We start from the raw sequence: 27,736 nt of genomic DNA, 5'->3' as shown, positions 1-27,736 counted from the left end.
TACAAAATGCGTGTAAAAAGGTGTATAAAAGTGTGTGGTTAGGGCTTTTACGGCCTTAAAACATGTATAATAATTGTAAAACTTACTTTGCGGATTTCGTTTATTGCGGGTTATTTTTAGAACGTATCCCCCGCGATAAACAAGGGACCACTGTACACAGAAAGATTTTGTACCGTAAATGTTTATTTATATCCTCCTTTGGCATTGAATGAGTTCTTCCCGCTGCCGTCTCCAACGTCTCACCATGGATTCATTAACACCAAGCATACGTGCCGCAGCTCTATTTCCTTCCTGGAAAGCCAGACTGATAAACTTAAAAGCTGCATCATACAAACTTCTTCGTGTCCTTTCCATGATGAGGGTGTGAAAATAATTTGCTGTTAATAATTCGTCATGCGTGTTGTGTTGCATGTGCTAAATAAAAACTAGCGTGTTCTTCTTTGCACTTCCGGTTAGAGCACCCCCTGGCGGCTGAAGAAAAATCAATAGAAAAGCCACATGTTTTTTAAGCCGCATGGTTCAAAGCGTGGGAAAGAAGTAGCAGCTTATAGTCCGGAAAATACGGTAGTTGAGCAGTTGTCCCTGTGTGTATTATGTTTCATGGTTTTGCCTCTGAAGTCATTTAAATACTCAACCTAAGCCAACGAGGGTTTGTGATTAACATTATTACATGAATATAGTGGTGGATTTCTTGAGTTAAATAAAACAAGCATATAGTTATATAAGTTAAGAAAAGCATCTATTCTTTGGATGTTATTGCACTAGAAAGAAAAAGTGATGCTTATTTTCATAACGACATGCCTATTTCTGTAAAAGTGTATCTGCTGGAAGATGCTGCCCACTGACATGTGAAAATGCAGAGACAACTGTATTGATGTATTTAAGTTTAAACTAACAAATGGGAATTGTAACTGAAACATGGTTACACTAGGGGATGTTTATTGTTTTATGCCATGAGTTTGGAAATGTATAATAAAGAGACAAACTTTACGAGGAGAAGATGGTGGTTTGCTCTTTCGCTCACTGACTTCGTGATTCTGTTTTCCAGGGTTACATTTGGAGAGAGTTGAGAGCAGTGAATCCCAGCAAAATTCATTTGTTACTCCAGTTCCACACATTGAAACCAGGAGTCTACTCCAGAATGTCTCGTTACCAGTCCTCGATCAACTCCCACATCGGCTCAGGCTCTGTCCAATTCAGGGGACAACCCTGAACAGGATTCGATCCTGACAGCAGCTACACCTATGGTCTGCCAGATCCCCCAACAAGTACTACAAAACCAAGTACTAACCAAAAAGTAATGAGCAAGTAAGTAAGTAAGTATCATGAAAAGGCTTTAAGTCCAAAGCGCTAGTCAACAGTTAGTCTCCACAAAAATGGGGTCTACACTTTCCTAATTTCTGTTTTATTCTCACATCTGCCCAGATACTTCTCAAAGTGTAGAAGCATTTTGTATTCACTACTTGTTAGACATTTCCGAATACATAATGAAATTTGGTGCTTTGCCCTCCTGAGAGTCCCAATCCAGATGTCAGTAAGTGAAGAGTGTTTCTCTCCGAAGAGTTTCAGATGTCTCTGGATGTTGTGAACATTATAGTGAGCAAAATGGCAGGCCGTTAGATTTTATCCAGCCTGTATGTATGGAAACTAACAATGTCTGACTGTCTGAATGACTTTGGTCAAGAGGCAGGGTACACCTTGGACACATAGACAAACAACCATTCACACCTACAGCCAATTTAGAGTCATCAATTAACCTAATAAGTGCATGTCTTTGGACTGTGGGAGGAAGCCAGAGTACCTGGAGAGACTCCACGCAGACACGTGCAGAACATGCAAACTCCAGACAGATGGGCTCCAGCACAGTTTGAACTAGAAACCTTCTTGCTGTGAGGCAACCGTGCTAACCACTGCACCCCATCTATCGACTAACCTGTAACCACTTAATAATAGAAGTCCCCCAGTATCCAGATGATTAATGGTTTTACAGATTGTTTATGTTATAAAATGTTATTAGGGTTATTTATTTTTATTTTATTTTGTTAGTTATTTTTGGTGTTTTGGTTCAGTTTATCCAGATGGGAATTACTTTGGGTTAATGTTGTTGTGATTCTCTCAGACTGCAGTATTTAGACAGTAGTAACATATGGTGCACTGCACGGTTTTGCCACCAGGCTGCATCTGGAGGAGACCAACTGATCTGGTTCTAGGACTTTGGACGAGCGATAGAAAACTGTAGATAGGCAGCCCTGAGTATGAATTTAAATAGTTTAACTGTGTTAAAATAAATTATTTTCAAGTGAACTACATTCCAGTGTCTGCCTGTGTTGCCGGCTGCAACACAAATTCAAAATACTCAAATTAGGCTTGCACATTTCATATTTTATTTCTTTGTAAAGCAATTTGCACTGTCAATCAAATAGTTATTTTGAGCAAGTAAGCAACATAGTAACCATACAGTGTTGTATTTCAGCAGTTATACAGTGCAATATGTAATGTTTCTTTTCTTTTTTTACAATAAATCAAATTACATCAAATTAATAATGCAGATCAGATCAACAATGAGCTATTCAGTTGAAAATTTGGATTAGAAAAATGCATGTCATTTTGTAAACTACCACTACTACCACATTTCATTACATCTCTGGAATCACGGGCAACAGTGCTGACCACTGAACCACCGTGCCACCCCAAAATTTTATTTCCTGCTCACTATAAAATAAATCATGGGTCTATGATATAGATATATGAATATATATAGAACAGCAGTTCCCAACCTTGCTTGATTTGTCACAGGGTGCATATCTGAGATGTGAGCAGTGAAACTAATGACTGATTTTCCCTCCTCAGACTTTGAATAATTTTTTCTAACTTGTGACCCATTCAAGTAATTTTCTGACCCCTTGTTGGGGTTCAGATCTCCAGGTTGGGAACCTCTGTTAAAGAAACTAGTAAATAAGTGAGAGAGGGATTGATTTCAGATGCAGATAAGCTTTCTTTTTCAATAAATTGAAAGTGATGGCATGGATATTTCTCCCATACAAATCATGTACATTACTGTTAATAGCGAGCTGTTATATAGTTTACACTTCAGATTAGAAATGCTACAGGTAAAAAAAAGAGTGCACCACTGAAGATGTTGGAATATTTTGAAAGAGTTAGTGTATTAGATCTGGAAACTTATTTGTGAGACATCGAATGATTGATGATTTTATGCTTCTGGTGTTTGTTCGGGTTCACCTAAAGGAGCCCCTGGATCTCCTTCATTAGCATTGATCATTTTGTTGTATTTACTCTTGAAGAATCCAGCCTGAGAGTACAAAACAATGGAAGTCATTTAAATAACATGTATAATAAATAAAAGAACCACACTGCATCAGTGAATGTGGTTAAAAAAAACTGTAAAATGCCTCTATTGAGCTGTATAATATCCTGAGAATGTATGCACAGTGTCTCACCTTATACAGGCCTGCGGTCAGTAAAGCCAGTAGAGCCAACCCTCCCAGGGATCCTCCAACAATCTCTTTGGTGAAGTCTGGTTGAGGATATACTTGCAGCTCTAACTCAATCTAAAAAAAGAGATAAAATTACAGAATGTAGAACAAATACAGGCTCATTTAAAACACAAATAAATGGAAATAATGTGGCATCACCTTGTGAATGGGGGGGTTGTTATTAGACCCTGTTGTGAAGAAGATGTACTGGTTTCTGTCATACTCCAGGCTGGCAGTGCTGGTCAAGAGATACTTGGCAGATTTAAGTCCAATCTGTTTTGGAGTTGGGAAATGGTAGAAATAATAAGTGATACGTAATCAAAACACTTAAAATGCCACACTTAAAACACAATCTATTTGTTGAATATTATACATAGTCATCATTTACCTGCTGTATCCATCGTGAGCTAAGGTTGGCAGAGATTTTGAGAGTTTTACTCTCCAGAATTCCCATGAACATATTGCACTTGAACACTCCGCACTGGGCTACAGAGCAGTCCTGTTGGAGATTAAATGGCAGAAAGCAGAGAACACTGTAATGGCATGCAAATTCCAGTTGGACAAAAAAAAAGTTTAGTTACCGCGATGTAACTCCAGTTCTTTGAGTATGTGCATGGCGCTCTAAAAGACTCTGTCACTGGTTAACCCCATCAGGGCTCCCTCTTAGGGCATTAGTGCAAAGGTTAGCTGTTTTAGACCTCATGCAGCTTCATAAGGCAGTGTACTATCATAATTTGTTTTAATGTGTGTGTATGAGAAATCCACTATATAATATATTGTTGTACATTTCTAGGTTAAATCCTAACTAATAGGTGGTAGAGGAATACTTACCACTAATTTATCTTTCTGTATCTGAGCAACAAAATCTTTGACCAGTGGTTCTTCATCTTTGTCTCTTTGGCAGTCTGGAAACTGAAATATAGCCACTTCATGTCAGTGTAACAGAGACCAAAATGTGGTCCTCACATCTTTTCATCAATAAAATTGTAGCTACATAAAAATTAGCATGTTACCTGCAAACTGCTTGAATCCGCCCAGATGTCTTTATCACCGAGCTTTACTGGCACCCTGATCACCACAGTGAAATTCAGTGTTCTGATATCATTTGTCACCTAAAAGAAAAGGATGCTTTAAAGTGAAGTCTGAATCAAGTTTATTAACTGTTACTGGTATTTTGATGAGATATTTACCACAATTGATTGTTGGACTGGTTTCTCCAAATCATCCTTCCCGAAAGTGAAATTGTTGTAGCTGAGGGTACTAAACAGACATATTCAATATTTTAGCAATATTAAGTTATAAAATATATTATTACTTTTTCAAATCATGTCTTTTGCTTCACAAAGAACACAAACCTTTCAAATGTAACAAAAATGCTGTACTTCACAGGAATTGATTTCTGTTTGTAGAGTTCGCTTGACACTGAGTGCTCGTTGTTCCCACTAAAAGAGAGGTGAAATTATTTGTACACATGATGAATAGTGCTATTGCACACATGCTTGCATATTGCTGTGCTTATGGGCAGGCAGCTAAACAGTACCTGGTTGCATTTGCAGTGATAAAAATCATTTTGTCAAGTTGACTATTGGTTTCAATCCCATAGGAGATGATGAAGAAAGCCTAAAATTAAATGAAGGAGATCAGATTAGCTCCTCTTTAGCACGACTGTTTCTGCATCAGTAAGACGAGATCCTTCTGTACAAAGAACAAACCGTGGTGTTGGTCTTGAAAATTGGCTTGTCAATAGTGCAGTCAGTCCTTCCTTCCGACAAGCCCTCACTGTCCAAGGAGTCGCACTCAATTCTTCCCTTTATTAAAAACAAATAAAAGAAAATAAAAGCACACATTCACTAGATTTGCTGTATGAACTGTAAAAAGCAGTTGAGCAGAGATGAACTGAAACAATTTTGATTTGGACACCTTACCTGCAGAATCGTGAACTTTCTAAAGGAGAGCCCGGCTGGGTATGTGACAATGACATGGCTGTTGTAGGAGTTTTCCTCGCTGTTCTCCACTGACACGGTGACATCCAACAGTTCATCAATGCCCACCTTAACCTCTAATGATCTGACACATTATGAGAATATAGAAAATTAAAAAAACAGAAAATTGTTGAGGTCCTTCAAGTAAAAGCAGAAACTATGACCCTCTAGGTGGTGCTAAAGTGACAGACAAGCTTTCTCTCAAGTATGATACATTCTTAGGATACCTGTAAAAACATTTGGTGCCTTTGAAAAGAGAAAAGCAACCACTCCCTAAAATCAGGTTGAATTTCTTTTTAACTCACGTAGTGAAGTTGAAATCCACTTTCAGATTATCCACACAATTATTGTCAGTGCCGCAGCTGATTTCAAACTCTAACTGTGGAAAAGAGTATGAATTAATTATGTTTATTCTGAAAAGATGACAGCATACAGTGTGACTGCCTACTCAAACAAACAAATCAGTTTCGCCGTTGAACATTTTTTAGAAGGCATGATGATTCCTGCACTTTTCACAGTACTGCAGACCTCCTAGTATGTTGAAACTACTCACAAAAAGTATGTTTTTGCTCAGCTTTGTACAGTTAATGTTCTGACAATGAAGACCACATGTAAGGAGTATGAGCAAGTTCAAACTGACCAATATGTTGACCAATGTTAAAGATTACTTACATGATGAAGAGTAGTTGTCTGAGCCTTCAGGGCGAGACTTGGGCTGAGATTTAATATTTCAGAAGGCAAACCCTCAAAGGTAAATGTGAGTTTATTGGACAGTGCATTGAGAGCATCTTCAGGACAAGACTGTAAGAAGACGAAATACTGTAAAATACTATTTGTCAAGGTTGTGAGGGTCTGACTCTTTAATACAACATGAAACATGTCAAACATGAATGTATGACAGAGGCTGTGGCTTTCTACTTCTGTTGGACTTCTGTATGTATCACCCACATTTCCACTCAGGGATCAATAATCTTTTTCCAAAGACCAGAAATATACCAGATTTTAACACCGTGTATGCAACTCACCTCAACAAAGAAGTTCACATCAAAGCACTTTGGCTGTCGTAAGTCAAGATCAACTGATTTGTTTGTCATTCGTTGTTTCTCACTGATGTAAGCTCGGTTGTTTGGGGCCTTACGGGTGAAATCCAGTGTAAAATTACAGTTGATTCTTGCACTTGCTGTAACAGATTAGAGTGTAATTAAGAAGTTATTTGTGTACCTAGATACAAGTATTTAAATAGATGGACAGTGGAGAATCAGGAACCTTGGTATACTGAAGAACGTTTGGTCATCCTAAAGCAGATTTTAGCTTTGGTCCTCAATGGTTGTGAGCAGTTTGGGTTTTGAGTAGGGATTTGACTTGGGCTGAAAGACACTGTAGCTTCCACCATTACGATAGGCTTTGATCTGGGAATGCACAGAGATGAACAAGATAACTAATTTAGCTGGTGAACCTTATTGTCGTATGATTAACACAAATGGTAGAATTACACTAAAGAGTAAAATGTATTATAGGAACATCTTGGACTTACCTGAGTAAAATAACTTTACCCTTTGAACCCACTGCTAAGTCAGGCAGAAGGTCTTGACTCAGGTCAAAAGATGACTGACTGATCGACATCCCGAAGAACTTCAGTCCCGACTGGACTTTAGATCCAGCAATTCTCTACATAAATGTCAATATTTAAATGAATCACACTGAAAATAGTATCCATTGTATATTAAATACAATGGCAAACATGAAGCCATGGATACTGGATCTGTCCAAGCTTATCTGATCTCACTCACCTGGGTATGTAGACGACTGATTCTTCCTCCTGCTTCACCGTGGAATATGTAAATGCTGCCTTGACCATCATCCTCCAAAGGTGCTCCAACGGCCAAATCATTGAGACCATCTGTGTTAAGATCAGGCAGAACAGCAAGAGAGGACCCAAACCTTCCTCTGTCAGATGCTTCCCCTCTTAGTACAAATGGAGAATCTAACTGACAGTCGACATTCTGGTGAAAATATAAGGATGAAAGTCAATGTTTGCAGAGTCATTAAAAAACAAATAGATTAATTTAATCACACTGGACAAAATGCTCATATACCAAAACACTTAAGCTGCAAACGTAAACTCTTCCTTCTCTGTCAGTGTCCATATACATAGGGGCAGATATAAGGACTAGGTCAGTGTAGGTGTCACGATCCACATCCATGGTACAAACCTCTGCCCCAAAATATTCACCACTCTGAAACTGTGTAAGCAACAAATCACCAATAAAAAAAGAATTAATTATAAGAAGGAAACAACAGTTTTTATTAAAGAAAATAATGTCTGAACATGCTTCATGTTGTGTTTCAGGGCCATTTATCCATCTTAATTATAAACACACACCAGCCATGGAAAGGGATCAATCATTTTGAAATTGTCGCTTGGATCAACTGCCATCACAACTCCTCTGTGTTGATATCTTGGAGCACCAACAATTGTCATCGAGCCTTGCCTCGTGTTAGCAACTGCCATGGAGTAACCTAGAATTCAGGAGTCAAACCTATACGTTAAAGTATCCAAAGGTTTGGCCACTTTTGACAAATGCTTATTTTATCAGCAAACTAGCAAAATAACAAATCATGATCAATTCCTCGACAGAAAATAAAGTGACACGTTACTTAATTCAGCAAATATAAATTTACTAATAATTATTAAATTATTATTCAAAGTTATCCTCTTTATTTCTTTTGTGTGAACCATACATTTGAGATTAGATCTGAGATCTTGAGATCATCTTCTTTAGTACATGAGGTGCCCTTCACAGCTTTGAATCTTTCACAGAATTTGTTATTACGTTACGTGTTTCTGCACAACTTAATGTACAGGTATATTGGTGGGATTTGTTTAAATTAAAATTAAGTGACCGCCTTTTTTAAATGGGACATTAAAACATAAACAAACTAATTATTCCTTATTTTTATTTTTCCTCCCATGCTTTGAAAAACTTTTCAACATCTGCAATAGAGCGCTGCACATACATGATGACATCTATATGTGTTAGTTTGTTACTGTCATATTCATACCCAGATAGCTGTCAGACTCCACATTCAAAGGCTCATAAGAGCCACTCTTCATGCCTGAGCTTGTGTATTTCATGTAGCCTCCCTTCCACTGGTTGGCACCAACAATACCCATTTGAAATCCCTGCAATTTAGACAGAACTTTAAAGAACATTTGTTCACCGTAAAAACATCAGCTAAATTCATCACACTGGATTCTATGTACATGTATAACTAAGTCTTTGTGATTTTCAGCCACAGGAGTTTCTGTTGAATTACCTCGGGCACATAAGCTGCACTGAATCCCTCCTGAGACATTTCCAATTTCAGTGACTCTCCATCTGTTTGAGATCCTGTAACAGCAGCATAAATCAGCATGAAAGTGTCTTAATGCAGCATGATATTATGACCAACAGTCATTTTAACTGAAAACACAAACTTTAAGCCGTTATAGTAAGTTTATAGTCTGTACCTTCAATGGAAAAGATTTTTTCCTGCAAACTGTTTCTTATTGTTTCAAGTGCATCAAAGTTCCCCACTTGAAACACATGTTCATCTGGGGGAGAAGATGCAATGGTTTTCAGTTCCTCTTTGGCATTTATGTCATAAAATGCACCCCCCACCTAGGGAAAAAGTGTTGGAGAAAGGAGATGTAATTTGCAACAGAATTAGTTTAAACTTAAATTGCTGGGGTGGTCGGTAGCGTAGTAGGTTGTGCAGGCGCCCTCTGCATAGAGGCTACAATCCTCGCCGCAGCCGGACGGCCCTTTACTGCATGTCTTTCCCCTCTCTGCTTCCTCTCTCTTGCTGACTCCATTTACTGACTCTCAAATTGAATATATACAGTATAGGTATATAGATATATATATGTGTGTGAGAGAGAATATGGATACAACTTACCCCAATAGCAAATCGAACAATCTTTGCATTTTCTGCTAAATTTGATGCACCTCGCAAATCATTTCGATCATGAGACCGTCCATCTGTAATGACTATTAAAACCCTCTTGACGTTTGGCCTGGCACCACGATATGGTGAGAAGACATCTTGGCTGTCAAAAGAAAGAGATGAAGAGAGGAAAAATCTGTTGTATTTTTCTCTGCTGTGAGTGGTGGATTGGAGGCAGAAATATCAAAAACATATCTCTGCACAGTGCAGGCTTGAATCTACTGGAAAAGTCCAGCTCAACCTGTCTCAAATGGTGACAAACATCAAACACCATTACAATTTGGGATTTTCAAAATTAAACTATGTAATAAAAAAGCAAATCATCATTGCTCCAGAAAATCAGCATGAAGTATTATAAGCATCATGTTGACACTTACACAACATGTTTGATGGCATTAGCTGTGTAAGTCAATTGACCTAACTGACTTATTCCATCAATTTGTGTTTGCCAATAATGAGAACTAATGGTACCAAAGTAGTAATGAACTTTGAATCCTGTGGAGAACTGGGAAATGGCAAACTGCAAACAGAAAGAAAACAGTATGTTAATTCATATGGACATAAATAGAAATATGTCAGGTTATATCAATATATATGATGTGCTATTTTTTGAGATCTTTTAGCTGTGACCTCAAGCTCAAACACACTTGGGTTATGCAGCAGGACAATGATCCAAAACACACTAGCAAGTCCCCCTCTGAATGGCTTAGAAAAAACAAAATCAAGGTTTTGGAGTGGCCTAGTCTAGACTTAAATCCGATTAAGATGCTATAACATTAGGAAGAGTGGGTCAAAATTCCTCCACAGCGATGCAAAAGTCTTATTGCAGTTGTTGCTGCCGATGGGGGCACAACCACTTATTAGGTGTAGGTGGCAATTATTTTTTCACATAAGGGCAGTTTGAATAGCTTTTTTTCCCTTCATAAATGAAATCATCGGGGCAGTGTTTAGCTCAGTTGGTAGAGCAGCCACCCCATTTTGCATTTTGTATTTACTAGGGTTATCTTTGTCTAATATTAAAATTTGTTTGATGATCTGAAACATTTAAATGTGACAAATATGCTAACAACTAAGAAATCAGGAAGGGGGGAAATACTTTTTCACAGCACTGTAAATAAAAAGAACTTATGTTGTGTGGAAAATAATAATATAATTTCTTCTCATGTGCCTATTGGTGACTAAGGTACATTGTTCTATTAAGAAGATTCTGTGCTTTTAAGGTTTTAAGGACTTTTTCAAAGTCATTGGGAATGTCCAAAGGAAATATGCTCTGGTGACAGGTCCCTTCATAAATCTCATGCAGCGCCTAAAACAAATAGATTTTGCAATGTCCAACTACCTGCATCATTCTTTGGTTTGAATAGAATAAAACTCTACCTGTGTGTCTTTTCCAACGAACAATCCAACCAGATCTTTCACAAAAACCTTCATTCTGTGAAACTCATTTGAATTTACGCTGCCTGAGCCATCCAACAGGAATGCAATGTCAGCTTCAATTTGACACTCTGTCAAAAATGAGAGATGCATCAATGTATGAAATATTATTTGCAGTCTCCCTTAAAATGATAGTCAGTTAAAGTAATCCAACTTCTGGCCATATGCATGGGTATCCATGGGTTTTGGTTGTGTGTGTGATGATACCTGGGCTTCTGCAGTAAAGACTTAGCCCTGGTACATGGTGACACACCAGGTGAGTTACTGGGGTTAGCATGATATGCATCAAATACTATCACATTCTACCACCACCTTTTAGATAAGAAAACTCAACATATTAACCTGGAAGAGAAGATGGCACAGCACTTCCAACATTATCATAACGGTCTATGTTAAAGCATACACCATTGTACATGGTAATACTTTGACAGTCCTTTGGGATGGTTGGTCCACATGCCTGAAAAAAGACAGTTAAGTCCTAGTTAATAAGTAATTTGTTATTTGAGATGACTTTCTCTGACCCCTGCACCGATTTTAACATTGTACTGTGAATCTTTGCAGTTTACCAGCTCACCATGGTGTTTTGTGTGTTAGGATCACTTGTCATTGTCAAACCAAGGGACATGTTGACTGCGAAGTCTGGCTCTGGATTGAAAACATTCATCAGTTATGTTAAAACAGTCATTCAAGATACATTGTGATAGCAACACAACAGTCTCCGCAATGATTACAAACCACAACTACCACAAGTAAAATACTTCCTCATGTAATCTGAATCTTTTAGCAGCATTAACCAGTTCATACTCCATCCATTTTCATACTTGCTTATCCTTATCAGGGTTGTGGGGACTGGACAAGCGAGAGGTTATATAGACAAATAAGCACTCATGCTCACATTTACCAACACCAGTTAACCTTGAGAGGAAGTCACAAGAAGAACTAAAAACTCTACACAGAAAAGCCTCAGCTGAGGTTTTAACCATCTTGTGTGGCAACAGTGTATCTGAATCCGTTTTCCATAACCGCTTATCTTTATTAGGGTTGCAGGGGACTGGAGCTAAATCCAGCTAGTATTGGGCGAGAAGCAGGTTACATCCTGGAGAAGTAGCCGGTCATCACATAGCTGATGCATAGAGACAAACAACTCTTCACGCTTATGTTCACACCTACGGGCAATTTAGAGCCATCAATTAACATGCATGTTTTCTGACTGTGGTAGAAACACATTTTCTTAAAAGGGCTATAAAATACCCATCTATTTATCTTTATATGTATAAATTTGAAGCTGCTTACGTGGAACTGAAAGTTTTTGACAGGATGTGGTAGAACATTTATATATTTGACCCCTTCCATTCGGTGGATACTCTTCAAGAGGAGCACTGACCAGCAAACTGAGGAAATAAAACCAGACATGTGAAATTAGACACGCACATTTTGAAATGCTAGTTGGAAAAAAACACTGGTAGTAGATGTACTGTGGACCAGTGGTCTACAACAGCATCCAGCTTTGACTTACTCTGATGATCTCTGCACCACCTGGTATCCAAAACCTGCAGCATCATGACTGAGGGACTTCCAAGGCACGGGGTCGATGTTAAAACAAAGTGCAGCTTTTAACACTAAAGAATGGAGGAGAAAGAACTATATAATTTTTCTGACCTAAAGTGTCAAGGAACAGACTTAGTTAGTTGAAAATATGTTGTCTACGTGCATTTACAGGGTGTAGTGCTACCAAAAGGGTGTGCCAAATATGTCCTCATTCTAAACAAATCCGCCCTCTCTAGATTCTTTTGTGTGATTTCTTTTATATGCTGGTGAAGTCTTGATTGTACATAAAGTCAGTGTTGTACTCAAGTCTAGCTAAACGAAGAGCAAGTCAAGACCAAGACCAGACAGTATATAGTCAAATGAGGTAGTTTGCATGTAGTTAATATTCAATAAATCTCTGTGGGTAAGTCCCACAGATTACCCTGCATACATTTTCAAGTATAGAATAGTATGTACACTACAGCTTGGCTGAATACTTGATGGTTAATAATAAAGGTGTTGTGATCAGGTTTTTTTGGGCCAGTCACTAATTGCCGGCAGCTGTATCAGCCACAGGTTCACAGTCCCATATTCATTTCTTTTTTTAATGACCTGCTTCATGAAAATGAGTTTGATTTGAGACAAGACAGTGTAAAAATGCACTCAATTCCAAGACAAGACCAAGATCTTAAAAAAACACACTGATCTTGAGTACGACACCACTGCTTAAAGTCACTAAATATATACCGGTAAAAGAAGATCACTAATGCAGCTGAGGGAAGTCTGTCACTTCCCCTGTCATGAGTAAAGGATATGTTTTACTGTTCCTGATCGACTGGCTGTCTCTTGGTCTCACATAGAACAATAAACAACAATTTTCAAGCACATGGTAATGTATCTAATTTCAATCAAACAAACTGTAATTTTAATTTAGAGTGTCTGTGTGTGAGCTACAACGTCTCCAGTCTTCTAAGAGCCCTGCGCAGGCTAAGTGGATATACATGATAAATGGATAATAATTTAGAATAGAACTATAGCCAGTTGCCAGACTCTAGGTGGTGAACTAGACACAAACTGCAATAGTTCTAACAGACACCTACAATTTTTTTGCAAACTTTGACGCTATTTCAAAGATAGATGCTGCTACACCATTATCTTAAGTTTAAATGACTATAACTTTTGTTTTGTTTGTTTGTTTGTTTTTCCCGATACAGACATTTAATACTTGTAACTGGATTTAGGTGTTCCTTAAAAATCAGTCAAAATGTTTTCTGATAGCACTAACATAATAAAGAATTAGAAGACGGCTCTCTGATAATATTTTTACGATCAGGAATGGCTCTGCTGGCCACATATTGATGTTTGATGTTTGATTCATTGAGGAAATTAAATACAAATGTGGATATGATTATCTTCTTTGTTTTTCTACACACTCTTACTCCAGTTATCAATCTTTTGGCCCTGGTGGTTTTTAAAATACCACACCCTGATAATAAGTTACTAAAGGAATATAACGTACATTCGATAAAGATGTTGTAAATGTGATAAAAATGTCACAAAATTAAATGACAAGATATTTTCAATGCTGGCACAAATATTTATAAAGAAACAAAAGACAAAATCAACTTGTCTTACCTGACAAGAATACAATAGTGGTAATTATCCTGTCCATTGTGATGCTCCCATAGAAAATTCTGATGATGTGCTCATGCAAAATAACTTGGAAACTATTGTACTTTCTGGCAACCTGCAAACAATTTCTGTCACTCAAACTGTGAAGGAGGAAGATGTCGAAAGTAAAGTGCCAAAATCATAATGTGACTCAAAGATAAGTCAACCAGTTTGAGGAACTCTTATGTAGGTGGGGTTACATTATTGACGCACCTTCTGTTTTAGCATCCTGGTCAAAATTCCACTGTATTCACTGATCACTCATAGTGAATAATGATGCTACTTTAGATACAAGACTGATGAATAAAGATTAAAATAATAAATAGCAAAATAAAACTACATCTAACTAAAGCTCTCATTGGTGAGTGCAGTGCTAAAGTCTCTGATTAAAAAAATAAGGAAATAGATGTAAGTGTAAATGTTTTCATCATTTTTAATTTTTAACAGAAGAAGGAAATGTCAAATGTACAAATTACCTGCTTTTCTCGAGATTTTAATATTGTTCCTTTTTTTGGTTGGTGGAGAGGAAGTTATGTTTTATAACAAACACACTGAAATGACTTGCACGCACTTCACTGTAAACATGCATCATACTCACAATAGTCCTACAATCACAATAAATAAATAAATAAAAAGGTCAATTTCTCCTTTTTGTTTTACTTCCTCTGTAGCTCCATCGGTGAGCAAAATAATTTGTTAGTGTGATATTTATATAAGAGACACACACTATGAATTGGCAAACATTATTGGATTAAACACCTGCCGATTTTATGTCTACTTTGGTCATTCCAGTCCACTAGGCAGTCAGGAATCTGAACTCCCTTCCATCTCTCCTCCCACTTCCTTCTCTTCCCTCTGCTCCCTCAAACTCTGGACTCTATTACATTTTTTATCACATTTTCTGTTTTAGCACACTGAATCTCGTCACTTGGGTGCACAAAGCATCGGTATTCGGCTTGAACCGAACACTCAAACACAATCAGATTAATCTACTCAGAACAATGCAGTGGATAATTATGCTAACTTGGTGACGTTGGTCTTGAATGTGGCCCTGGATGGTTAGTCTTCACAATAATAGGGTCACTTGTAAAGGAATTGTAATTTCTGACAGCTTTATTCTCACATCTCTCCCGATACTTCTCAAGGTTAAGTGTAGAAACATTTTGTATTCACTACTTGTTAAAGACATTTAGGAATGTATAATGAAATGTATAATGGTGTTTTGCCCTCCAGAGAGTCCCAATCCAATCCAGTCAGTAAGTGGAGAGTGTCCCGCTCTCTGAAGAGTTTCAGATGTAACATTGTGTACATGCTGGTTTTATCCAGCCTGTATGTATGGACACTATGATCCAATAACAGGCTGGAGCTTATCCAAGCTGACTTTGGTTGAGAGGCGGGGTACACCCTGGACACATAGAGACAAACAACCATTCACACCTACAGCCAATTTAGAGTCATCAATTAACCTATTTAGTGCATGTCTTTGGACTGTGGGAAGAAGCCGGAGTACCTGGAGAGAACCCACGCAGACACGTGCAGAACATGCAAACTCCAGACAGAAGCCCTCCAGCTCAGTTTCGAACTAGGAACCTTCTCGCTGTGAGGCAACAGTGTTAACCACTGCAACCCATCTATCAACTAACCTCTAACGACTTAATATGCAAATTCAAAGTAAATCAGGATTGCACATTTCATATTTTATTTCTTAGTAAAGCAATTCTCACTGTCAATCAAACAGTTATTTTGAGCAAGTAGAAAACACTTAGTTACCATACAATGTTGTATTTCAGCAGTTATACAGTGCAATATGTATGACATATGACAATTCTTTATTATTATTGTGCAATGCAACAATGGGCTATTCAACAAAATTTAAATTAGAAAGATGCACAGTCATTTTGTAAACTTCTACCACATTTCATTACATGTCTGGAATCACAGGCAACAGTGCTGATCACTGTCATTACATGTCTGGAATCACAGGCAACAGTGCTGATCACTGAACCACTGTGCCGCCCCAAAATTTTATTTCCTGCTCACTATGAAATAAATCATGGGTATATGATATAGATATCATCCCAACCTTGCTTGGTTTGTCACAGGGTGCATATCTGAGATATGGGCAGTGAAACTAATGACTGATTTTCCCTCCTCAGACTTTGAATATTTTTTTCAAACTTGTGACCCATTCAAGTAATTTTCTGACCCCTTGTTGGGGTTCAGATCTCCAGGTTGGGAACCTCTGTTAAAGAAACTAGTAAATAAGTGAGAGAGGGATTGATTTCAGATGCAGATAAGCTTTCTTTTTCAATATATTGAAAGTGATGGCATGGATATTTCTCCCATACAAATCATGTACATTCCTGAAAATGGCAAACCGTTAAACAAACGTTATATAGTTTGCACTTCAGATTAGAAATGCTACAGGTAATGGGGTGGTGTTTAGCTCAGTTGGTAGAGCAGCCGCCCCATGTGCGAAGGCCCAGTCCTTGCTGCGAAAGCCCAGGGTTCGAATCCGACCTGTGGCTCTTTGCCGCATGTCATTCCCCATCTCTCTCTCCCTGCATTCCTGGCACTCTTCAGCTGTCTCTATCAGAAATAAAGCTTGAAAAGGCCAAAAAAATAATCTAAAAAAAGAAATGCTATAGGTACTAATTAGAACACCACTGTGGATTTTGGAATATTTCAAAAGTGTTAATGTATTACATCTGGAAACTTATTTGTGAGACATTAAATGATTTTATGCTTCTGGTGTTTCTTCAGGTTCACCTCCATCATCCCCTAGATCTGCTTCATCAGCATTGATCATGTCGTTGTATTTACTCTTGAAGAATCCAGCCTGAGAGTAGAAAACAATGAAATACATTTAAATAACATGCATAATTAATAAAAGAACCACACTGCATCAGTGAATGTGGTAAAAAATAATACTGTAAAATGCCTTTATTGAGCTGTATAATATCCTGAGAATGTATGCACAGTGTCTCACCTTATACAGGCCTGCGGTCAGTAAAGCCAGTAGAGCCAACCCTCCCAGGGATCCTCCAACAATCTCTTTGGTGAAGTCCGGATCAGAATACACTTCCACCTCTGCCTCAATCTAGAGAAATAGATTAAATTACAAAATGTTGAACAAATACAGGCTCATTTAAAACACAAATAAATGGAAATAATGTGGCATCACCTTGCGAATGGGTGGGTTGTTATTAGACCCTGTTGAAAAGAAGATGTACTGGTTTCTGTCATACTCCAGGCTGGCAGTGCTGGTCAAGAGGTATTTGGCAGATTTAAGTCCAATCTGTTTTGGAGTTTGGAAATGGTAGAAATAATAAGTAGTATGTAATCAAAACACTTCAAATGCCACACTTAAAACACAACCTATTTGTTGAATATTATACATAGTCATCATTTACCTGCTGTATCCATCGTGAGCTAAGGTTGGCAGAGATTTTGAGAGTTTTCCTCTCCAGTCTTCCCATGAACATATTGCACTTGATCACTCTGCACTGGGCTACAGAGCAGTCCTGTTGGAGATTAAATGGCAGAAAGCAGAGAACACTGTAATGGCATGTCAAAGTTTAGTTACCGCGATGTAACTCCAGTTCTTTGAGTATGTGCATGGCGCTCTAAAAGACTCTGTCACTGGTTAACCCCATCAGGGCTCCCTCTTAGGGCATTAGTGCAAAGGTTAGCTGTGTTAGGCCTTATGCAGCTTCATAAGGCAGTGTACTATCATAATTTGTTTTAATGTGTGTGTATGAGAAATCCACTATATAATATATTGTTGTACATTTCTAGGTGAAATCCTAACTCATAGGTGGTAGAGGAATACTTACCACTAATTTATTTTTCTGTATTTGAGCAACAAAATCTTTGACCAGTGGTTCTTCATCTTTGTCTCTTTGGCAGTCTGGAAACTGAAATACAGCCACTTCATGTCAGTGTAACAGCAAACAAAATGTGGTCCTCACATCTTTTCATCAATGAAATTGTAGCTACATAAAAATTAGCATGTTACCTGCAAACTGCTTGAATCCGCCCAGATGTCTTTATCACCGAGCTTTACTGGCACCCTGATCACCACAGTGAAATTCAGTGGTCTGATATCATTTGTCACCTAAAAGAAAAGGATGCTTTAAAGTGAAGTCTGAATCAAGTTTATTAACTGTTACTGGTATTTTGATGAGATATTTACCACAATTGATTGTTGGACTGGTTTCTCCAAATCATCCTTCCCGAAAGTGAAATTGTTGTAGCTGAGAGTACTAAACAGACATATTCAATATTTTAGAAATATTACGTTTTAAAATATATTATTACTTTTTCAAATCATGTCTGTTGCTTCACAAAGAACACAAACCTTTCAAATGTAACAAAAATGCTGTACTTCACAGGAATTGATTTCTGTTTGTAGAGTTCGCTTGACACTGAGTGCTCGTTGTTCCCACTAAAAGAGAGGTGAAATTATTTGTACACATGATGAATAGTGCTATTGCACACATTTTTGCATATTGCTGTGCTTATGGGCAGGCAGCTAAACAGTACCTGGTTGCATTTGCAGTGATAAAAATCATTTTGTCAAGTTGACTATTGGTTTCAATCCCATAGGAGATGATGAAGAAAGCCTAAAATTAAATGAAGGAGATCAGATTAGCTCCTCTTTAGCACGACTGTTTCTGCATCAGTAAGACGAGATCCTTCTGTACAAAGAACAAACCGTGGTGTTGGTCTTGAAAATTGGCTTGTCAATAGTGCAGTCAGTCCTTCCTTCTGACAAGCCCTCACTGTCCACGGAAGTGCACTCAATTTTTCCCTTATTAAAAACAAATAAAAGGGAAAAAAAGCACACATTCACCAGATTTGCTGTATGATAAATATACAAATTTGATTTGGACACCTTACCTGCAGATTCGTGAATTTTCTAAAGGAGAGCCCGGCTGGGTATGTGACAATGACACGGCTGTTGTAGGAGTTTTCCTCGCTGTTCTCTACTGACACTGTGACATCCAATAGTTCATCAATGCCCACTTTAACCTCTAAGGATCTGACACATTATGAGAATATGGAAAATTTAAAAAACAGAAAATTGTTGAGGTCCTTCAAGTAAAAGCAGAAATTATGACCCTCTAGGTGGTGCTAAAGGGACAGACACGGTTTCTTTGATTGATCCTGGCTAAAACAATTACACAATTAAAGTTTAGAAAGTACAAAAAAACTTCATACCTTATGTAAGATATTTCACACTGAAAAAGACAAGGCTGAAATATATGTGGGTTTTACCCAACTATGCTGAACCAGACTGAATGAAAAAGTAATTCAAAGAGCACAGTGATCAATTAGTGTGCAAACACTTTGAAAAGAGAAAAGCAACCACACCCTTAAATCAGGTTTCATTTCTTTTTAACTCACCGAGTGAAGTTGAAATCCACTTTCAGATTATCCACACAATTATTGTCAATGCCGCAGTTGATTTCGAACCCTAACTGTGAAAAAGAGTATGAAATAATCATGTTTGTTCTGAAAAAGTGGCATACAGTCTGACTGCCTACTCAAACAAACATTTGAACATTTTTTAGAAGGCATGATGATTCCTGCACTTTTCACAGTACTGCAGACCTCCTAGTATGTTGAAACTACTCACAAAAAGTATGTTTTTGCTCAGCTTCCTACAGTTAATGTTCTGACAATGAAGACCACATGTAAGAAGTATGAGCAAGTTCAAAGTGACCAGTAAATGTTAAAGATTACTTACAGGATGAAAAGTAGTTGTCTGAGACTCCAGGGCGAGACTTGGGCTGAGATTTAATCTTTCAGAAGGCAAACCCTCAAAGGTGAATGTAAGTTCATTGGACAGTGCATTGAGAGCATCTTCAGGACAAGGCTGCAAGAAGACGCACTACTGTAAAATACTATTTGTCAAGGTTGTGAGGGTCTGACTCTTTAATACAACATGAAACATGTCAAACATGAATGTATGACAGAGGCTGTGGCTTTCTACTTCTGTTGGACTTCTGTATGTATCACCCACATTTCCACTCAGGGATCAATAAAGAATCTTTTTCCAAAAGCCAAACATATACCAGATTTTAACACTGTGTATGTAACTCACCTCAACAAAGAAGTTCACATCGAAGCACTTTGGCTGTCGTAAGTCAAGATCAACTGATTTGTTTGTCATTCGTTGTTTCTCACTGATGTAAGCTCGGTTGTTTGGGGCCTTACGGGTGGAATCCAGTGTAAAATTACAGTTGATTCTTGCACTTGCTGTAACAGATTAGAGTTTAATTAAGAAGTTATTTGTGTACCTAGATACAAGTATTTAAATAGATGGACAGTGGAGAATCAGGAACCTTGGTCTACTGAAGAGCGTTTGGTCATGGTAAAACAGATTTCAGCTTTGGTCCTCAATGGTTGTGAGCAGTCTCCTTTTTGAGTAGGGATTTGACTTGGGCTGAAAGACACTGTAGCTTCCACCATTACGATAGGCTTTGATCTGGGAATGCACGGAGATGAACAAGATAACTTATTTAGCTGGTGAACCTTATTGTCGTATGATTTACACAAATGGTAGAATTACACTAAAGAGTAAAATGTATTATAGGAACATCTTGGGCTTACCTGAGTAAAATAACTTTACCCTTTGAACCCACTGCTAAGTCAGGCAGAAGGTCTTGACTCAGGTCAAAAGATGACTGACTGATCGACATCCCGAAGAACTTCAGTCCCGACTGGACTTTAGATCCAGCAATTCTCTACATAAATGTCAATATTTAAATGAATCACACTGAAAATAGTATCCATTGTATATTAAATACAATGGCAAACATGAAGCCATGGATACTGGATCTGTCCAAGCTTATCTGATCTCACTCACCTGGGTATGTAGACGACTGATTCTTCCTCCTGCTTCACCGTGGAATATGTAAATGCTGCCTTGACCATCATCCTCCAAAGGTGCTCCAACGGCCAAATCATTGAGACCATCTGTGTTAAGATCAGGCAGAACAGCAAGAGAGGACCCAAACCTTCCTCTGTCAGATGCTTCCCCTCTTAGTACAAATGGAGAATCTAAGTGACAGTCGACATTCTGGTGAAAATATAATGATGAAAGTCAATGTTTGCAGGTCATTCAAAAAACAAATAGAATAATTTAATCACACTGGACAAAATGCTCATATACCAAAACACTTAAGCTGCAAACGTAAACTCTTCCTTCTCTGTCAGTGTCCATATACATAGGGGCAGATATGAAGATTAGGTCAGTGTAGGTGTCACGATCCACATCCATGGTACAAACCTCTGCCCCAAAATATTCACCACTCTGAAACTGTGTAAGGAACAAATAAAAAATAATTAATTATAAGAAGGAAACAACAGTTTTTATTAAAGAAAATAATGTCTGAACATGCTTCATGTTGTATTTCAGGGCCATTTATTATAAACACACACCTGCCATGGAAAGGGATCAATCTTTTTGAAATTGCCGCTTGGATCAACTGCCATCACAACTCCTCTGTGTTGATATCTTGGAGCACCAACAATTGTCATCGAGCCTTGCCTCGTGTTAGCAACTGCCATGGAGTAACCTAGAATTCAGGAGTCAAACCTATACGTTAAAGTATCCAAAGGTTTGGCCAACTGTTGACAAATGCTTATTTTATCAGCAAACTAGCAAAATAACAAATCATGATCATTTCCTCTATAGAGAACAAAGTGACGTTACATAAGTTACTTAATTATAATAGTTACTTAAAAATAATACATAAGTTGTTTAATTTAACAGAATAAAAACTCATCCTGCTTTCTTGTTTTGTGGGCAGGGCAGGATTTCCTGATGTATTAACAGGTTTAAATGAAAATTTGGTGATTGTTTTTTTTTTTATTATTATTTAGAAGATTTTACTTTGTATTTGGATGGATCGACTTCTTTTTCAAAAACATTTCATTTTTGGTGTTTCACATGGGACATTAAAACACAAACAAAAGATACAAAGTCCAAACTTTGACTCCTTATTCCTTATTTTCCTTTTTCCTGTCCCCTTTTGAAAAGCTTTCCAAAACATGGGAGGAACATCTGCAATAGAGCGCTGCACATACATGATGACATCTATATGTGTTAGTTTGTTACTGTCATATTCATACCCAGATAGCTGTCAGACTCCACATTCAAAGGCTCATAAGAGCCACTCTTTTTGCGTGAGCTTGTGTATTTCATGTAGCCTCCCTTCCACTGGTTGGCACCAACAATACCCATTTGAAATCCCTGCAATTTAGATAGAACTTTAAAGAACATTTGTTCACCGTAAAAACATCAGCTGAATTCATCACACTGGATTCTATGTACATGTATAACTAAGTCTTTGTGATTTTCAGCCACAAGAGTTTCTGTTGAATTACCTTGGGCACATAAGCTGCACTGAATCCCTCCTGAGACATTTCCAATTTCAGTGACTCTCCATCTGTTTGAGATCCTGTAACAGCAGCATAAATCAGCATGAAAGTGTCTTAATGCAGCATGATATTATGACCAACAGTCATTTTAACTGAAAACACAAACTTTAAGCCGTTATAGTAAGTTTATAGTCTGTACCTTCAATGGCAAAGATTTTTTCCTGCAAACTGTTTCTTATTGTTTCAAGTGCACCAAAGTTCCCCACTTGAAACACATGTTCATCTGGGGGAGAAGATGCAATGGTTTCCAGTTCCTCTTTGGCATTTCTGTTATCAAATGCACCCCCCACCTAGGGATGTTGAGAAAGGAGATGTAATTTGCAACAGAATTGATTTATTTAAATTTAAACTGCTGACTCCATTTACTGACTTTCAAATTGAATACATACAGCATATGTAGATAGATATATGTGTGAGAGAGAATATGGATGCAACTTACTCCAATAGTAAATCGAACAATCTTTGCATTTTCTGCTAGATTTGTTGCACCTTGCAAATCCTTCCGATCATTAGACTCTCCATCTGTAATGACTATTAAAACCCTCTTGACGTTTGGCCTGGCACCACGATTTGGTGAGAAGACTTCTTGGCTGTCAAAAGAAAGATCTGCTTTAAATACAGTGTTGTACATTTTGCCTTGTATGATTAAGAAAATAAATAAAAGGTTGGTTCAGTTTTCATAATTATAATGTAAGAAAATCTTGTTGTTCACTTCCTGTTTGTACATGAAATCAACATGAGGTAAGGTCATATAATATCATCATGTCCGCACTTACACAACACGTTTGATGGCATTTGCTGTGTAAGTCCATCCAGTTAACTGACTTATTCCATCAATTTGGTGATGCCAATAATTACGGTCAAATGTATCAAAATAGTAATGAACTTTGAATCCTGTGGAGAACTGGGAAATGGCAAACTGCAAACAAAAAGAAAATAGCATGTTAATTCATATGGAAATAAATAATACATAAAAAAAAAAGTACCTAAAACAACTGGATTCTTCAATGTCCAACTACCTGCATCATTCTTTGGTTTGAATAGAATAAAACTCTACCTGTGTGTCTTTGTCCACAAACGAACTGACCAGATCTTTCACGAAAACCTTCATTCTTTGAAAATCTTGAGGCACTACGCTGCCTGAGCCATCCAACAGGAATGCAATGTCAGCTTCAATTCGACACTCTGTCAAAAATAAGATGATAATGAAAGTCAGTTAAACTAATCCAACTTCTGGCCATATCCATGAGGTATCAATGGGGTTGGTTGTATGTGTGATGATAACTGGGCCTCTGCAGTAAGGACTTAGCCCTGGTACATAGAGGCACACCAGGTGAGCCACTGGGTTTAACATCATTATACATCAAATATATAATATATAAATAATCACTTTTATTTCTTCTACCACCACCTTTAAATTAATAAAACATATTAACCTGGAAGAGAAGCTGGCACAGCACTTCCAACATGATCATAACGGTCTATGTTAAAGCATACACCATTGTACATGGTAATACTTTGACAGTCCTTTGGGATGGTTGGTCCACATGCCTGAAAAAAGACAGTTAAATCCTAGTTAATAAGTAATTTGTTGTTTGAGATGACTTTCTCTGACCCCTGCACTGATTTTAACATTGTACTGTGAATCTTTGCAGTTTACCAGCTCACCATGGTGTTTTGTGTGATAGGATCACTTGTCATTGTCAAACCAAGGGACATGTTGACTGCGAAGTCTGGCTCTGCATTGAAAACATTCATCAGTTAAAACAGTCATTCAAGATACTGAATAGTCTCAGTGATAACTACAACTACTACTACTGATAACTTTTAGCAGCATTGACCAGTTCATACTCCATCCATTTCCATACTTGCTTATCCTTATCAGGGTTGTGGGGGCTGGACAAGTGAGAGGTTATAGAGACAAATAAGCACTTATGCTCACATTCACCAAAACCAGTTAACCTTGAGAGGAAGTCACAAGGAGAACTAAAAACTCTACACAGAAAAGCCCCAGCTGAGGTTTTAACTATCTTGTGTGGCAACAGTGCTAACCACAGCAACATCTATTTATCTTTATATGTAAAAATGTGAAGCTGCTTACGTGGAACTAAAAGTTTTTGACAGGATGTGGTAGAACATTTATATATTTGACCCCTTCCATTCGGTGCATACTGTTCAAGAGGAGCACTGACCAGCAAACTGAGGAAATAAAACCAGACATGTGAAATTAGACACGCATGACAGAAATGCTAGTTTGGAAAACACTGGTAGTAGATGTACTGTGGGCCAATGTGTTACAACAACATTCAGCTTTGACTTACTCTGATGATCTCTGCACCACCTGGTATCCAAAACCTGCAGCATCATTACTGAGGGACTTCCAAGCCACGGGGTCGATATTAAAACAAAGTGCAGCTTTTAACACTGAAGAATGGAGAAGAAAGAACCATATCATTTTTCTGACTTAAAGATTAAAATCTATTGTTTGTGTGATGATTTTGGTGCATTTACAGGATGTAGTCGTACCAATAGGGTGTGCCAAAGTGTCTCAAAACAATTCTTAGTTTAGAAAACATACTGAAGATCACATCTGAGCTGATACTCTGTAATCTTTCCTCCATTCTGTATTAGCAGAAACACTGTTATAATAATAATAATTTCAAATTCAATTTAGCATCAGAAACTTAAATTTACAGTCAAGGTTTAGCAGAGAAACGTATTTTTACTGAATTGTTACAATCAAACGCCTTCAATTAAGTGATGATACTAAAAGCTCTGCAAAGAAACACTCTTACACAGACATCAGGGCACAATCACCCAAACACACACCAACGTCACTGTTATCGAGGTTCAGTGTCCTGCTCAATAACACTTGACCAGTGAAGTTTGTATTTTTTTTTAAACGAGACTACACTCTATGTATAATGTAACGAATGTTGTTGCACAAATAAAGCCTTTGGTCGATAAATAATAGATATGAAGATAAAGAAATAGATGGAAAGATGATTAATCGCCATGAGACCAATGCCCTCAGGTTCTGCTTTTTCTTGCCACCAGTGTAGCCATTACTAGATTGCTGTAGCCTTTATGTCTTATCTATTCTAGTCTTCAGGATAGTATAGTCTTTACTTTCTTTTGTGTCATTTCTTTTGTGTGCTGATTGTGCTGTCTTGATTGTACATAAAGTCGCATAATTTATGTCCGTGTCTAATGTACAACGACTCCAGTCCTTTCAGAGCAAGTTAAATACAAATGTAGATCTGATGATCAGTTATCAATTTTTTAGCCCTGGTGGTTTTTAAAATACCACACCCTGATAATAAGTTACTATAGGAACATATTGTACATTCAATGAAGATGTTGTAAATGTGATAAAATGTCAGAAAATAAAATTACAAGATATTTCTTACCTGACAAAAATGTTATAATAGTAATTATCCTGTCCATTGTGATGCTCCCATAGAAAATTCTGATGATGACCTGCAAAATAACTTGGAAACTACTGTGCTTTCTGGCGACCTTCAAACTATTGCTGTCACTCAAACTGTGAAGGGGGGAGATGTCGAAAGTAAAGTGCCAAAATCTGAATGTGACTCAAAGATAAGTCAACCAGTTTGAGGAACTCTTATGTAGGTGGGGTTACATTCTAGACACACTTTCTGTTTTAGCATCGTACAGACAAATCGTCTGTACTCACATTGAACCGATCACTCAAACACTCATTTTCACTCAAATTGTAAAAAATTCATACCTAACCACTTCAAACAAAGAATTTAATTTCCAGACAAAACAGATTAATCTACTCAGAAGATGTAGTGAATAATGATGCTGCCACACTGATAAATAAAGAAACTAAAAAAAATAAATAAACTACCCCTAGACAATTAAAGTGTACAAATGTACAAATTTCTTTAACATTGTTCCTTTCCCAAAGAATGCTGCTGGTGTCTCTTGTCTCCTCCCTTGGTCCCTTGGGAGAGAGGAGAAAGTTATATTTAATAACAGACACAATTGTACAAACTTCACAACAGACACACACACACACACACAAAACACACACAAACACACACAGATGGAAAAAAAAACTAAAAATAAATAGGTCCATTTCCCCTTTTTGCTTGACTTCCTCTGCACTGTAGCTCCATCTGTGAAAAATATTTAATTAGTGTGACATTCAAGAGGCACATGCTATGAGTCAGCAGAATATTATTGGATTAAAAACCTGCTGGCTTTATGACTACTATTGGCTATTCATATATGTGCCTTCTCTGATTGTTTAACTTTATCTACTATGACTTAATCTATGGTGCCTCAGTTAATTTACTTTCTAAAGAAAGAAATAGAGAAACAAATTGCCTCATTGGATATAGGATTTTGAGGAAGAGTGGGCTTCCTTATTGAAAACGCACTGCTCTGTTCCTGCCTCTGTGTCTGCCAGGAAGCTGATTAACTATGGCACGTTGACTCATTCAGCCCACAACCTCTGTTTAGGAAGTGAATATCTATTGCTTGCTAATGCTCACTGCTCTTGATGAAGTAACTGCTATTGTCAGCACAGCCCACCACCCAACACTCCGATTAGTTCGTGGGCGTAAAACCTTTGCATCTTTTCTAAATGTGGCCTTTCTGAGTGAGAAAAACAGAAATGTGTTGGTAAAGATGAAGTGGTACAACTTGGCTATGTGTACGTGCAACCTTGCCAAGCTCACCAGATGACCCTTTCCTGCAGAGCAAAGGCGATCGAGAAAGGTCATGAAAAAGTCAAGGATCAGCGCACTGTGTTGCTGTGTCTGGATTAGATTTCTAAGGGCAGGTTAGCAATGGTGTCACATGCTCGTGTGTGTGTGTGTGTGCCATTCTACATAGTGCAGTTATCTTCCTTCACATAACCTTTTAAACGACCTTTGGTTGCTGAGATGCTTAAACTAAGTGCACTGCAACAGTGCATGACAGTTGTAACAAATGCTCTAAACTAACGCGCAGGGTGCAGGGATGTGTTTGGAAGATGCATTATTTTGTTAGGAGGATGCAGGGAACAATGACATTCACATGAGGCTAATTCGCCCACATCATTCTCATCAAATGTGTCTCTGTAATATTTTCTAGCTATACACCTACCTATTTTCTCTTTGTTACACATTTCTACTTGGTTTTCCACCTGTAGTTCTCACCCTAACTGTTCCTCACCAG

At 37.8% G+C, this 27,736-nt stretch overlaps 2 protein-coding genes and 1 long non-coding RNA gene across 4 annotated transcripts; 1 reads left to right on the top strand and 2 right to left on the bottom strand.

Annotated features, from left to right (window-relative positions):
* The first annotated feature begins 995 nt into the window (after positions 1-995).
* On the top strand, positions 996-17,023 carry LOC113747849 (uncharacterized). The gene is made up of 2 exons (XR_003463937.1): positions 996-1,316; positions 16,859-17,023. It is a non-coding gene; the product is annotated as an uncharacterized LOC113747849 (long non-coding RNA).
* On the bottom strand, positions 3,093-14,183 carry LOC104939667 (integrin alpha-M). The gene is made up of 30 exons (XM_027289239.1): positions 14,060-14,183; positions 12,414-12,516; positions 12,191-12,288; positions 11,472-11,542; positions 11,240-11,354; positions 10,841-10,968; positions 9,841-9,983; positions 9,416-9,566; positions 8,988-9,138; positions 8,795-8,868; positions 8,540-8,660; positions 7,860-7,996; positions 7,573-7,719; positions 7,267-7,479; positions 7,011-7,144; positions 6,743-6,885; positions 6,502-6,656; positions 6,149-6,277; positions 5,782-5,855; positions 5,420-5,561; positions 5,207-5,302; positions 5,035-5,114; positions 4,850-4,936; positions 4,685-4,754; positions 4,508-4,606; positions 4,326-4,406; positions 3,883-3,993; positions 3,654-3,767; positions 3,459-3,569; positions 3,093-3,310 (listed from the first exon to the last, which is right to left on the bottom strand). Exons 1-30 carry the CDS (start codon positions 14,094-14,096, stop codon positions 3,212-3,214), a joined length of 3,414 nt encoding a protein of 1,137 aa, XP_027145040.1. The 5' UTR covers positions 14,097-14,183; the 3' UTR covers positions 3,093-3,211.
* On the bottom strand, positions 16,395-26,573 carry LOC109138205 (integrin alpha-M-like). Of its 2 annotated transcripts, XM_027289237.1 has the most exons (30): positions 25,957-26,573; positions 24,868-24,970; positions 24,648-24,745; positions 24,215-24,285; positions 23,983-24,097; positions 23,604-23,731; positions 23,323-23,465; positions 22,986-23,136; positions 22,686-22,836; positions 22,493-22,566; positions 22,238-22,358; positions 21,545-21,681; positions 21,276-21,422; positions 20,970-21,182; positions 20,714-20,847; positions 20,446-20,588; positions 20,205-20,359; positions 19,848-19,976; positions 19,505-19,578; positions 18,998-19,139; positions 18,813-18,908; positions 18,641-18,720; positions 18,456-18,542; positions 18,291-18,360; positions 18,114-18,212; positions 17,932-18,012; positions 17,509-17,619; positions 17,280-17,393; positions 17,085-17,195; positions 16,395-16,934 (listed from the first exon to the last, which is right to left on the bottom strand). In XM_027289237.1, exons 1-30 carry the CDS (start codon positions 25,991-25,993, stop codon positions 16,836-16,838), a joined length of 3,414 nt encoding a protein of 1,137 aa, XP_027145038.1. In that variant the 5' UTR covers positions 25,994-26,573; the 3' UTR covers positions 16,395-16,835. The 2 variants fall into 2 exon arrangements, with proteins under 2 accessions (XP_027145038.1, XP_027145039.1); XM_027289238.1 differs by lacking the exon at positions 25,957-26,573 and having other exon boundaries at positions 24,739-24,745.
* Positions 26,574-27,736: the final 1,163 nt, after the last annotated feature.

The sequence above is a fragment of the Larimichthys crocea genome, chromosome XVI (assembly GCF_000972845.2).
Source record: "Larimichthys crocea isolate SSNF chromosome XVI, L_crocea_2.0, whole genome shotgun sequence".
Taxonomy (NCBI): Eukaryota; Metazoa; Chordata; class Actinopteri; family Sciaenidae; genus Larimichthys; species Larimichthys crocea.
Note: the sequence above shows the minus strand (reverse complement) of the source record. Positions and strands in the feature narration are given on the sequence as shown.